The 15,518-nt window shown below is 43.3% G+C and overlaps 1 protein-coding gene across 1 annotated transcript in view; it reads right to left on the bottom strand.

The window, feature by feature from the left end:
• The window catches only part of vipr1b (vasoactive intestinal peptide receptor 1b), a 316,767-nt gene that overhangs the window by 17,487 nt on the left and 283,762 nt on the right, over nt 1-15,518 (bottom strand). Inside the window, exons 10-12 of the mRNA XM_064941134.1 lie at nt 12,474-12,565; nt 3,949-4,078; nt 1,253-1,294 (exon numbers count right to left, since the gene is read on the bottom strand). Coding sequence (XP_064797206.1) covers nt 1,253-1,294; nt 3,949-4,078; nt 12,474-12,565 — 264 coding nt within the window. The remainder of the gene's footprint in view (nt 1-1,252; nt 1,295-3,948; nt 4,079-12,473; nt 12,566-15,518) is intronic.

Below are 15,518 nucleotides of genomic sequence, written 5' to 3'. Positions count from 1 at the left end.
AGACCGCAGAGGACGAGACCGCAGAGGAAGAGACCGCAGAGGAAGAGACCGCAGAGGACGAGACCGCAGAGGACGAGACCGCAGAGGAAGAGACCGCAGAGGGAGAGACCGCAGAGGATGAGACCACAGAGGACTAGACCGCAGAGGAATAGACCGCAGAGGATGAGACCGCAGAGGGCGAGACTGCAGAGGACGAGACCGCAGAGGACGAGACCGCAGAGGACGAGACCGCAGAGGATGAGACCGCAGAGGACGAGACCGCAGAGGACGAGACCGCAGAGGGAGAGACCGCAGAGGACGAGACCACAGAGGAAGAGACCGCAGAGGAAGAGACCGCAGAGGACGAGACCGCAGAGGAAGAGACCGCAGAGGACGAGACCGCAGAGGACGAGACCGCAGAGGACGAGACCGCAGAGGACGAGACCGCAGAGGGAGAGACCGCAGAGGACGAGACCGCAGAGGGAGAGACCGCAGAGGGAGAGACCGCAGAGGATGAGACCACAGATGGAGAGACCGCAGAGGACGAGACCGCAGAGGGAGAGACCGCAGAGGACGAGACAGCAGAGGAAGAGACCGCAGAGGACGAGACAGCAGAGGAAGAGACCGCAGAGGACGAGACCGCAGAGGGAGAGACCGCAGAGGGAGAGACCGCAGAGCAATATCAGATGGGAGTTCCATGTAATGATGGCTCTATATAATACTGTACACTTTCTTAAATTTGTTCTGGATTTGTGGACTGTGAAAAGACCCCTGGTGGCATGTCTGGTGGGGTAAGTGTGTGTGTCAGAGCTGTATGTAAGTTGACTATGCAAACAATTTGGGATTTAACATAGTCATGTTTCTTATAAAAATAAGATGTGATGCTGTCAGTCTCTCCTCAACTCTTAGCCAAGAGAGACTGGTATAGTATTTATATCAGCCCTCTGATTACACTGAAGAGCAGAACGTGTCGCTCTGTTTTGGGCCACCTGCAGCTTAACTAGGTCTTTCCTTGCAGCACTCAACCGCAAAACAGGACAATAATGCATAGAAATAGAATGAACATAGCTGACAGATCTTTGACTTCCGTTCTATTTCTATTTCTATTTCCAATAGGAGAAATCCAGATAGATCACTTTTGAAAAACTGGGCCTTAAACACACTGCCCTCCTAACCCTAATCCTGCTTCATGTAAACTCAGGGTGTCAACTCGGTGTTAAGCAGATGCAGTGTGTTTATAGCAGTAGTGTGTGAACGTCAGGGTGGCTCTTACCTCTCCGTTTAAGAAGCAGTAGAGAACAGCAACCGCAAATCCCTAGGGAAAGGAAGAACAGAAAGAGCATTAGCTGTCTGTTATAGTCACCCTAACCCTGGGGAGAACAGAGTCTGTTACATGAACCCAGTGTACCCTGTTATTCCGTTGTTCATAACAATACAAGGCAGGTAGCCTAGTGGTTAAGAGGTTGGGCCAGTCACCTAAAGGTTGCTGGTTCGAAGCGAGGGATGCCAAACAAGGAAGTCATATTGACAAGATAAGAGATTTCTCAGCTAAAGTCAAGCTGCTACAATGCTGCCAGGTCTGGCTGCTCCCTCTCTCTCCCCATTATAAAGATAGACCAGAACAACCACAGCCAGTGTTTAAAACATGAACAATGGGTCTGAATTACCAGTCCATTGTGCCTGGAGTCCTGCCATAGTGTTTAAAAAGCATCCCTCCCATGAGTGTGTTAGCTGCCGAGAGTATACGGCATATATACTACAACTATATTACACCTATGCTACAATTATACTACACCTGTACTGTGCCTATATTACACCTATATTACACCTATACTACACCTGTACTACACTTATATTACACCTATACTACACATAGATTACACCTATACTACACCTATACTACACCTATATTACACATATACTACACCTATACTACACCTATATTACACCTATATTACACCTATAATACACCTGTACTACACTTATATTACACCTATACTACACCTATACTACACATATATTACACCTATAATACACCTATATTACACCTATACTACACCTATACTACACCTATACTACACCTATACTACAACAATACTATGCCTATACTACACCTATATTACACCTACACTACACCTATACTACACCTATACTACACCTATATTACACCTATACTACACCTATATTACACCTATACTACACCTATATTACACCTATACTACACCTATACTACACCGATACTGCACCTATACTGAACCGATACTGCACATATACTACACCTACTATACATATATTTTGTCTATACTACATCTATACTACACTTATACCACACCTATACTGCATCTATACTACACTTATATGACATCTATACTACATCTATAATACACTTATACTACACCTATACTACATCTATACTACACGTATACGGCATCTATACTACACATACACTACACCTATATTACACCTATACTACACCTATATTACACCTATACTACACCTATACTACACCTATATTACACCTATACTACACCTATATTACACCTATACTACACCTATACTACACCTATACTACACCGATACTGCACCTATACTACAACTATACTACACCTATACTACACCTATATTACACCTATACTACGTCTATACTACGCCTATACTGTGCCTATACTACACCTATACTACATCTATACTACACTTATACGGCATCTAGACTACACATACACTACACCTATATTACACTTATATTACACCTATACTACACCTATACTACACATATATTACACCTATACTACACCTATATTACACCTATACTACACCTATACTACACCTATACTACAACTATACTACACCTATACTACACCGATATTACACCTACACTACACCTATACTACACCTATACTACACCTATATTACACCTATACTACACATATACTACACCTATACTACACCTATACTACACCTATACTACACCTATATTATACCTATACTACACCCTTATTCGACACCTATACTACACATATAATACACCTATACTACACATATAATACACATATACTACACATATACTACACCTATACTACACCTATACTAAACCTACACTACACCTATACTACACCTATACTACACCTATACTACACCCTTATTCGACACCTATACTACACCTATACTACACATATAATACACCTATACTACACATATACTACACCTATATTACACCTATACTACACCCTTATTCGACACCTATACTACACCTATACTACACATATAATACACCTATACTACACATATACTACACCTATACTACACCTATACTATACCTATATTACACCTATGCTACACCTGTACTACACCTATACTACACCTATACTAAACCTACACTACACCTATACTACACCTATACTACACCTATATTACACCTATACTACACCTATATTACACCTATACTACACCTATATTACACCTATACTACACCTATACTACACCTATATTACACCTATACTACACCTATATTACACCTATACTACACCTAAACGACACCTATACTGCACCGATACTTCACCTATACTACACCTACTATACGTATATTTTGTCTATACTACATCTATACTACACTTATACTACACCTATACTACACCGATACTGCACCTATACTACACCTATACTACACCTATACTGTGCCTATACTACACCTAGACTACACCTATACTACACCTATACTACGCCTATACTGTGCCTATACTACACCTATACTGCACCGATACTGCACATATACTACACCTACTATACGTATACTTTGTCTATACTACATCTATACTACACTTATATCACACCTATACTGCATCAATACTATACCTATACTACATCTATACTACACTTGAAGAGTTGGTTCAATCTTGGGAGAAACTGTGGAAATTAAAAACATTTTGAGGGGAAAGTTAGCTGAATTTTGCAACCCTAGTGGTTCCATACCTGGAATGATCCCAGTATGAGGTCGAAGACCAGCCGTTGCTCTGTGTTCACCTGCTCTGGGATGAAGGCAAACACGATGAAGTTGATCCCAAAAAGAGGGATCAGCAGCAGGGTGGACTTGGCCAGCCTCCTACACAGAACAACAAAGAGAACAGAAACTCAAGAAGGAGTTTTATGACTAGTACCTAGTTATTCAACCATCTCATTCATCCGTTTACACATCAAGAGCACTTCAGGTAGCTTTAAGACTAGTAGCTAGTTGTTAATCAGTCTCATTCATCCTTCTACACAGAACATCAAGAGAATATCAAGAAAAGTAGCCACAGAGAGTTGAGCTCTAAACCACAGAGAGTTGAGCCTCTAAACCACAGACAGCTGAGCCACTAAACCAGAGAGAGTTGAGCCTCTAAACCACAGACAGCTGAGCCACTAAACCACAGAGAGCTGAGCCACTAAATCAGAGAGAGCTGAGCCTCTAAACCACAGACAGCTGAGCCACTAAACCACAGAGAGCTGAGCCACTAAACCAAAGAGCTGAGCCTCTAAACCACAGACAGCTGAGCCACTAAACCACAGACAGCTGAGCTCTAAACCACAGAGAGTTGAGCCACTTAACCACAGATAGTTGAGCCTCTAAACCACAGACAGCTGAGCCACTAAACCACAGACAGCTGAGCCACTAAACCACAGACAGCTGAGCCTCTAAACCACAGAGAGCTGAGCCACTAAATCAGAGGGAGCTGAGCCTCTAAACCACAGACAGCTGAGCCTCTAAACCACAGAGAGCTGAGCCACTAAATCAGAGGGAGCTGAGCCTCTAAACCACAGACAGCTGAGCCTCTAAACCACAGAGAGCTGAGCCACTAAATCAGAGGGAGCTGAGCCTCTAAACCACAGACAGCTGAGCCTCTAAACCACAGACAGCTGAGCCTCTAAACCACAGACAGCTGAGCCACTTAACCACAGAGAGTTGAGCTACTAAACCACGGAAAGTTGAGCTCTAAACCACAGAGAGTTGAGCCTCTAAACCACAGAGAGCTGAGCTACTAAACCACAGTGAGTTGAGCCACTAAACCACAGAGAGCTGAGCCACTTAACCACAGAGAGTTGAGCTACTAAACCACTGAGAGTTGAGCCACTAAACCAGAGAGAGCTGAGCCACTAAACCACAGAGTTGAGCCACTAAACCACAGAGTGCTGGGCTCTACATCACAGGGAGCTGAGCTCTACATTTCAGCAGTATAATGTCAAGGCATTTTGCCATGCCTCATGCCTTCAAGTAGCGTTATGACTAGCAGCTAGTTTTTAATCAGTCTCATTCATCCTTCTGCACAGAACATCAAGAGAATATCAAGAAAAGTAGCCACAGAGAGCTGAGCCACTAAACCACAGAGAGTTGAGCCACTAAACCACTGAGAGCTGATCCACTAAACCACAGAGAGCTGAGCTACTAAACCACAGTGAGTTGAGCCACTAAACCACAGAGAGCTGAGCCTCTAAACCACAGAGAACTGAGCTCTAAACCACAGAGAGTTGAGCCTCTAAACCACAGAGAGTTGAGCTACTAAACCACAGAGAGTTGACCCACTTAACCACAGAGAGTTGAGCTACTAAACCACAGAGAGTTGAGCTACTAAACCACAGTGAGATGAGCCACTAAACCACAGAGAGCTGAGCCACTAAACCACAGAGAGCTGAGCCTCTAAACCACAGACAGCTGAGCCACTAAACCACAGAGAGCTGAGCCACTTAACCACAGAGAGTTGAGCCACTAAACCACTGAGAGCTGAGCCACTAAACCAGAGAGAGCTGAGCCACTAAACCACAGAGAGCTGAGCCTCTAAACCACAGACAGCTGAGCCACTAAACCACAGAGAGCTGAGCCACTTAACCACAGAGAGTTGAGCCACTAAACCACTGAGAGCTGAGCCACTAAACCAGAGAGAGCTGAGCCACTAAACCACAGAGAGCTGATCCACTAAACCACAGAGAGTTTTATCCACTAAACCACAGAGAGTTGAGCCACTAAACCACAGAGAGTTGAGCTACTAAACCACAGTGAGTTGAGCTACTAAACCACAGAGAGCTGAGCCACTAAACCACAGAGAGCTGAGCCTCTAAACCACAGTGAGTTGAGCTACTAAACCACAGAGAGCTGAGCCACTAAACCACAGAGAGCTGAGCCTCTAAACCACAGACAGTTGAGCTACTAAACCACAGAGAGTTGAGCCACTTAACCACAGAGAGTTGAGCTACTAAACCACAGAGAGTTGAGCTACTAAACCACAGTGAGATGAGCCACTAAACCACAGAGAGCTGAGCCACTAAACCACAGAGAGCTGAGCCTCTAAACCACAGACAGCTGAGCCACTAAACCACAGAGAGCTGAGCCACTTAACCACAGAGAGTTGAGCCACTAAACCACTGAGAGCTGAGCCACTAAACCAGAGAGAGCTGAGCCACTAAACCACAGAGAGCTGATCCACTAAACCACAGAGAGTTTTATCCACTAAATCACAGAGAGTTGAGCCACTAAACCACAGAGAGTTGAGCTACTAAACCACAGTGAGTTGAGCTACTAAACCACAGAGAGCTGAGCCACTAAACCACAGAGAGCTGAGCCTCTAAACCACAGTGAGTTGAGCTACTAAACCACAGAGAGCTGAGCCACTAAACCACAGAGAGCTGAGCCTCTAAACCACAGACAGCTGAGCCACTAAACCACAGAGAGCTGAGCCACTTAACCACAGAGAGTTGAATCACTAAACCAGAGAGAGCTGAGCCACTAAACCACAGAGAGCTGATCCACTAAACCATAGAGTTTTATCCACTAAACCACAGAGAGTTGAGCCACTAAACCACATAGTGCTGGGCTCTACATCACAGGTATCTGAGCTCTACATTTCAGCAGTATAATGTCAAGGCATTTTGCCATGCCTCTGAGGTTCTGAGTTGACGTGATCAGCTTCCTGATGAGGAGTTTGTTGGTAGTCGAGGTGTTTGCTTATGGTAACACACCCACTGGGGTAATGCTCCCAATGCTCCATACGTGTTGTTATGAGGCAGCATGGAAACAGCAGAGGTTGTTGCTCACACTCAGAACAGCTATATATAAGGTGGAACCTGCTGGCAGCGCTCCCATCCACTACTTAGCTTATTTTAGTGAGCATTAGTTTACTAGTTTCACTCTTGTCTTTTTCTTCATGGCAATGATTCTGTTATATAAAAGAAGGGTCTATTTGAAATAACTGTGATATGTGTCATGCTTATCCCGCTCCCTCTCGCCAGTGTTCAACGTCGCAGGTCTACTAAACCCCGGCCCTGGCAACCATCATTACGCACACCTTCTCCACATCATTACGCACACCTTCTCCCCATCATTATGCACACCTTCTCCCCACCATTACGCACACCTTCTCTCCATCATTACGCACACCTTCTCCCCATCATTACGCACACCTGCTCCCCATCATTGCGCGAACCTGGACTTCATCGTCACCTTGATCACCTTCCCTTTATGTTAGTACGACTAGAGCCATACTAACGAGTAGTGGTTAGATTCATACTAACGCGTACTGTTTGGACAAGAGCAATACTAACGACTACTGGTTGGACTAGAGCTATATTAACTAGTACTTCTTAGAGTAGAGACATACTAACGAGTGCTGGTTGGACTATAGCCATACTAACGAGTACTGGTTGGACTAGAGCCATAGTAATGAGTACTGGTGGGAGCTTTACTAGGGAGTACTGGTTGATCTTGACAGATACTATGAAAACTTGTTGGACTAGAGCTATACTAACGATTACTGGTTAGAGCCATACTAACGAGTACTTTTTGGACTTGAGCTATAATAAAGTGTACTGGTTGGACTAGTCAAGTCAAATAAAAATTTATTTGTCACGTGCGCTGAATACAACAGGTGTAGTAGACCTTACAGTGAAATGCTTACTTACAGTCTCTGAACAATAGTGTGAAAAAAAGGGATGTGTGTGTGTGTAGGTAAGTAAAGAAATAAAACAACAGTAAAAAGATATTTCAAAATAACAGTAGCAAGGCTATATACCGACACTGGTTAGTCAGGCTTATTGAGGTAGTATGTACATGTAGATATGGTTAAAGTTGAGGTTGTATGTACATGAATGTATAGTTAAAGTAACTATGCATATATGATAAACAGAGAGTAGCAGCAGCTTAAAAGAGGGGTTGGGGGAGCACACAATGCAAATAGTCCGCCATTTGGTTACCTGTTCAGGAGTCTTATGGCTTCGGGGTAAAAACTGTTGAGAAGCCTTTTTGTCCTAGACTTGGCACTCCGGACCGCTTGCCATGTGGTAGTAGAGAGAACAGTCTATGACTGGGGTGGCTGGTGTCTTTTACAATTTTCAGGGCCTTCCTCTGACACCGCCTGGTATAGAGGTCCTGGATGGCAGGCAGCTTTGCCCCAGTGATGTACTGGGCCGTACACACTACCCTCTGAAGTGCCTTGCGGTCGTAGGCCGAGCAATTGCCATACCAGGCAGTGATGCAACCGGTCAGGATGGTCTCAATGTTGCAGCTGTAGAACCTTTTGAGGATCTCAGGACCCATGCCAAATCTTTTTCGTTTCCTGAGGGGGAATAGGCTTTGTCATGTCATCTTCACGACTGTCTTGGTGTGTTTGGACCATTCTAGTTTGTTGTTGATATGGATACCAAGGAACTTGAAGCTCTCAACCTGCTCCACTACAGCCCCGTCGATGAGAATGGGGGAGTGCTCGGTGCTCCTTTTCCTGTAGTCCACAATCATCTCCTTAGTCTTGGTTACGTTGAGGGATAGGTTGTTATTCTGGCACCACCTGGCCAGGACCTCCTCCCTATAGGCTGTCTCACCGTTGTTGGTGATCAGGCCTACCACTGTTGTGTCGGCTGCAAACCTAATGATGGTGTTGGAGTTGTGCCTGGCCATGCAGTTGTGGGTGAACAGGGAGTACAGGAGGGGACTGAGCACGCACCCCTGGGGAGCTCCCGTGTTGAGGATCAGCGTGGCAGATGTCTTGCTACCTACCCTTACCACCTGGGGGCGGCCGGTCAGGAAGTCCAGGATCCAGTTGCAGAGGGAGGTGTTTAGTCCCAGGTTCCTTAGCTTAGTGATGAGCTTGGTGTTGAATGCTGAGCTGTAGTCAATGAATAGCATTCTCACATAGGTGTTCCTTTTGTCCAGGTGGGAAAGGGCAGTGTGGAGTACAATAGAGATTGCATCATCTGTGGATCTGTTTGGGCGGTATGCAAATTGGAGTGGGTCTAGGGTTTCTGGGATAATGGTGTTGATGTGAGCCATTACCAGCCTTTCAAAGCACTTCATGGCTACGGACGTGAGTGCTACTGGTCTGTAGTCATTTAGTCAGGTTGCCTTTGTGTTCTTGGGCACAGGGACTATGGTGGTCTGCTTGAAACATGTTGGTATTACAGACTCAATCAGGGACATGATGAAAATGTCAGTGAAGACACCTGCCAGTTGGTCAGCACATGCCCGGAGCACACGTCCTGGTAATCCGTCTGGCCCTGCAGCCTTGTGTATGTTGACCCTCCTCTTGGAGATCGGGCTACTTTTTTCAACATTCTGTTAAAAATTGCGCAACATTTCAACGTCCTGCTACTCATGCCAGGAATATAGTATATGCATATGATTAGTATGTGTGCATAGAAAACACTCTGAAGTTTCTAGAACTGGTTCAATGGTGTCTGTGACTATAACAGAACGAGTTCCGTGGTCAAAATCGCAAGATACCTGATCACAAAATCGACAAAGAAAAAATCCATCCGGCAGTCTTTGTATTGTCTATGGCTTGCCATAAATGATGGAACTGTGCTTGCAATTCCTACAGCTTCCACACGATGTCGCCAGTGTTGTGATTTCCAGTTCCCTTTATCCTTGGTCAGATCACTGAATAGCGCATCCTGTCTTCAGGTGCGCTCCCGGAAATAATGTCGGTGAAAAAATGGACTTCGTTTTGAAAACTTCTAGCTATTGAATACAGATCTCTCCGTGATCAATTTGATTGTTTATTAACGTTTACTAATACCTACACTTGGATAACAGAAGTAGGTTGAAGTGTTTTGTCAAAGTTTATAGGCAACTTTATGAATTTTATAAAATTATGTCGCGTTCGGAAACGTGACTTTTTCCATGTATTTCTCGGTGTTCATAAATGGACATTTTGGGTATATATGGACCGATTTAATCGAAAAAATACCCAATTGTGATGTTTATGGGACATATAGGGGTGCCAACAAAGAAGCTTGTCAAAGGTAATGAATGTTTTATATTTTATTTCTGCGTTTTGGGTAGCGCTGGCTACGCTAATTTCTTTGTTTTCGTCCCCTTCGTGTGTTTCTGGAGCTGCATGCTATCAGATAATAGCTTCTCATGCTTTCGCCGAAAAGCATTTTACAAATCTGACATGTTGGCTATATTCACAACGAGTGTGGCTTTAATTGAGTACCTTGCATGTGAGTTTTAATGAAAGTTTGAGTTGTATCGAGTACAATTAGTTGGTGCTCTGGAATTTCCGCTGATTTGGTTCCTGTACAGGTACAGCATCCGTAAAAGGTTTTTAAAGGTCTTAAACACATCAGCTACGGAGAGTGTGAGTCGTCCGGAAAAGCTGATGCTCTCATGCTTGCCTCAGTGTTGCTTGCCTGGAAGCCAGCATAGAAGTGATTTAGGTCATCTGGTAGGCTCGTGTGACTGGGCAGCTCGCGGCTGTGCTTCCCTTTGTAGTCTGTAATAGTTTGCAAGCCCTGCCTCATCAGACGAGCATCAGAGCCGGTGCGATTCAATCTTAGCCCTGTATTGACGCTTTGCCTGTGTGATGGTTCATCGCAGAGCATAGCGGCATTTTTTGTAACCTTCTGGGTTAGAGTCCCGCACCTTGGAAGTGGCAGCTCTAATCTTTAGCTCAGTGCGAATGTTGCCTGTAATCCATGGCTTCTGGTTGGGGTATGTACGTACAGTCACTGTGGGGACGACGTCCTTGATGCACTTATTGATAAAGCCAGTGACTGATGTGCTATACTCCTCAATGTCATCTGATGAATCCCGGAACATGTTCCAGTCAATGTTAGCAAACCAGTCCTGTAGTGTAGCATCTGCTTCATCTGACCACTTTTTTTATAGACCGAGTCACTGGTGCTTCCTGATTTAACTTTTGCTTGTAAGCAGGAATCAGGAGGATAGAGTTGTGGTCAGATTTGCCAAATGAAGGGCGAGGGAGAGCTTTGTTCGTGTCTCTGTGTGTGAGGTACAGGTGATCTAGAATTTTTTTCCCTCTGGTTGCACATTTAACATGTTGATAGAGATTTGTTAGAACTGATTTAAGTTTTCCTGCATTAAAGTCTTTGGCCACTATGAGCGCCGCCTCTGGATGAGTGGTTTCCTGTTTGCTTATTTCCTTATACAGCTGACTGAGTGCGGTCTTAGTGCCAACATCTGTTTGTGGTGGTAAATAAACAGCCATAAAAAGTATAGCTGAGAACTCTCTAGGCAAGTAGTGTGGCCTGCAATTTATGACAACATACTCTACTTCAGGCGAGCAAAATCTAGAGACTTCCTTAGATTTCGTGCACCAGCTGTTATTTACAAATATGCACAGACCGCCCCCCCCCCCTCGTCTAACCGGAGTGTGCTGTTCTATCCTGCTGGTGCAGCGTATATTCTGCTAGCTGGATATCCATGTCGTCATTCAGCCACGATTCCGTGAAACATAGGATATTACAGTTTTTGATGTCCCGTTGGTAGGATATTCGTGATTGCACCTCGTCTAGTTTATTGTGCTTATTGATTGCAAGTTGGCGAGTAATATTGACGGTAACGACAGCTTTCCCAGTCACCTTCTCCGGGTCCTGATGATGCATCCGGCTCTTCGTCCTCTGTACCTGCGTTGCTTCCTCTTGCGAGTAACTGGGATGTCGGCCTTGCCGGGTGTTTGGAGAAAATCATGTGAGTCTTGCTTGTTGTTAAAAAGATCTTTGTCTATTCCAAGGTGATCGCTGTCCTTATATCCAGAAGCTCTTTTCTGCCGTAAGCGGTTGCAGAAACATTATGTACAAAATAAGTTATAAATAACGCAACCCCCCCCCCCCCACATAATAACACAATTGGTTGTGCGCCCGTAAAACTGCTGCCATTTCTTTCGGCGCCATTTCATCTAGTGGCATGCTAACGAGTACTGGTTAGACTAGAGACATGCTAACGAGTACTGGTTAGACTAGAGACATGCTAACGAGTACTGGTTAGACTAGAGACATACTAATGAGTACTGGTTAGACTAGAGACATACTAACGAGTACTGGTTAGACTAGAGACATACTAATGAGTACTGGTTAGACTAGAGACATACTAACGAGTACTGGTTAGACTAGAGACATATTAATGAGTACCGGTTAGATCCATATTAACGAGAACTGGTTGAACTAGATCTATACTAACAAGTACTGGATAGAGCCATACTTACGAGTACTGGTTGTACTAGAGCTCTACTTACAAGTACTGGTTGGACTCGTTCCTTCCAATGTCTGGACAGTTGATCTTCTGCCGGAGGATCCTGATGATGCAGATGAAGAGGATGAAGTTCATCTGGATGAGATTAAGAGATATTTTGAGATATTTAAATAATGCTGAACCCTGTGTGGACTTTTGTCTTCTCTACTCTACTCTGTAGAGTAGACTCTACAAACTATTTTGGTCTGTTCTCTACTCTAATAAATTATATTGGTGTGTTCTGAATTCCACTCTACTAAACACAACTGAACACCACTGAACACTACTGTTTTTCTGTACTCTACTCTTATAACCTCTACTAAGCTCTACTGGTGTGTTCTGTACTACAATCTACTAAACTCAACTGTCGAGTTCTGTACTGTACTCTATCATACTAAACTCTACTGGTATGTATTCTACTAAACTCTATTAGTGAGTTCTGTTCTGTACTGTTCTGTACTCGGTTGTTCTCTACTCTACTAAACTCTACTGGTGTGATGTCCACTGAATTCTACTAAACTCTACTAGACTTCCTGTTTTGTACTCTACTAACCTCTACTGGTTTGATCAGTACCCTACACTACTAAACTCTATTGATGTGTTCTGTTTTGTACTCAACAAAAGTCTACTCGGGTGTTCTGTTTTGTACTCTACTAACCTCTACTCGGATGTTCTGTTTTGTATTCAACTAAAATATACTCAGGTGGTCTGTCCTGAACTCTACTAAACTCTAGTGGTGTGATCTGTACAGTACAGTACTAAACTCTACTCATGTGTTCTGTACTGTACTGTTCTAAACTCTACTGGTATGGTCTGTACTGCACTCTACTAAACTCTACTGGTGTGGACTGTACTGCACTCTACTAAACTCTACTGGTGTGATCTGTACTGTACTCCAATAAACTCTACTGAACTCTAATAAACTCTATTAAACTCTACTGATGTGTCTGTACTAAACTCTACTAAACTCTACTGTTGAGCTCTGTACTATATTCTTCAAATCTCGACTGTGAGTTCTGTACTGTACTGTTCTCTACTAAACACTGCAAAACTCTACTGGTGTGTTGTGTTCTCTACTCTGCTTAACCATACTGGTGCTTTCTGAACTCTACTTAACTCTACTAGTGTGTTCTGTACTCTACTTTACTAAACTCTAATAAACACTACTAAACTTTACTGCTGAGTTCTGTACTGTACTGTTCTCTACTAAACACTACAAAACTCTACTGGTGTGTTGTGTACTCTACTCTACATAACCATACTGGTGCTTTCTGTACTCTACTAAACTCTACTAGAGTGTTCTGTACTCTACTTTTTCTAAACTCAAATAAAAACAACTAAACTAAACTGGTGAGTTCTGTACAGTACTGTACTCTACTTTACTAACCTCAACTGGTATGATCTGTACTGTACTCTACAAAACTCTACTGGTGTGGTCTGTTCTGTACTCTACAAAACTCTACTGGTGTGGTCTGTACTGTACTCTACAAAACTCTACTGGTGTGGTCTGTACTGTACTCTACAAAACTCTACTGGTGTGGTCTGTTCTGTACTCAACAAAACTCTACTGGTGTGGTCTGTTCTGTACTCTACAAAACTCTACTGGTGTGGTCTGTTCTGTACTCTACAAAACTCTATTGGTGTGGTCTGTTCTGTACTCTACAAAACTCTACTGGTATGGTCTGTTCTGTACTCTACAAAACTCTACTGGTGTGGACTGTACTGAACTCTAATAAACTCTATTAAACTCTACTGGTGTGGACTGTACTGAACTCTACTAAACTCTACAGGTGTGTTCTGTACTGTACTCTACTAAACTCTTATGCTGTGTTCTGTACTGTACACTACTAAACTCTACTCGGTTGTTCTGTTTTGTACTCTACTAAACTCTACTGGTATATTGTATTTTGTACTCTACTAAACTGTACTCCGTCGTTCTGTTTTGTGCTCAATTAAACTCTACTCGGGTGTTCTGTACTGAACTCTACTAAACTCTACTGATGTGTCTGTACTGTACTCAACTAAACTCTACTGTTGAGCTCTGTACTATATTCTTCAAATCTCGACTGTGAGTTCTGTACTGTACTGTTCTCTACTAAACACTGCAAAACTCTACTGGTGTGTTGTGTTCTCTACTCTGCTTAACCATACTGGTGTTTTCTGAACTCTACTTAACTCTACTAGTGTGTTCTGTACTCTACTTTTTCTAAACTCAAATAAAAACAACTAAACTAAACTGGTGAGTTCTGTACAGTACTGTACTCTACTTTACTAAACTCAACTGGTATGATCTGTACTGTACTCAACTAAACTCTACTGGTGTGATCTGTTCTGTACTCTACAAAACTCTACTGGTGTGATCTGTTCTGTACTCTACAAAACTCTACTGGTGTGGTCTGTTCTGTACTCTACAAAACTCTACTGGTGTGGTCTGTACTGTACTCTACAAAACTCTACTGGTGTGGTCTGTTCTGTACTCAACTAAACTCTACTGGTGTGATCTGTTCTGTACTCTACAAAACTCTACTGGTGTGGTCTGTACTGTACTCAACTAAACTCTACTGGTGTGGTCTGTTCTGTACTCAACTAAACTCTACTGGTGTGATCTGTTCTGTACTCTACAAAACTCTACTGGTGTGATCTGTTCTGTACTCTACAAAACTCTACTGGTGTGGTCTGTACTGCACTCAACTAAACTCTACCGGTGTGGTCTGTTCTGTACTCTACAAAACTCTACTGGTGTGGTCTGTTCTGTACTCTACAAAACTCTACCGGTGTGGTCTGTTCTGTACTCTACAAAACTCTACTGGTGTGGACTGTACTGCACTCTACTAAACTCTACTGGTGTGATCTGTACTGTACTCCAATAAACTCTACTGAACTCTAATAAACTCTATTAAACTCTACTGATGTGTCTGTACTAAACTCTACTAAACTCTACTGTTGAGCTCTGTACTATATTCTTCAAATCTCGACTGTGAGTTCTGTACTGTACTGTTCTCTACTAAACACTGCAAAACTCTACTGGTGTGTTGTGTTCTCTACTCTG

The sequence above is a fragment of the Oncorhynchus masou genome, chromosome 28, assembly GCF_036934945.1.
Source record: "Oncorhynchus masou masou isolate Uvic2021 chromosome 28, UVic_Omas_1.1, whole genome shotgun sequence".
NCBI classification, from domain to species: domain Eukaryota; kingdom Metazoa; phylum Chordata; class Actinopteri; order Salmoniformes; family Salmonidae; genus Oncorhynchus; species Oncorhynchus masou.
This window is presented reverse-complemented; position numbering and strand designations above follow the sequence as displayed.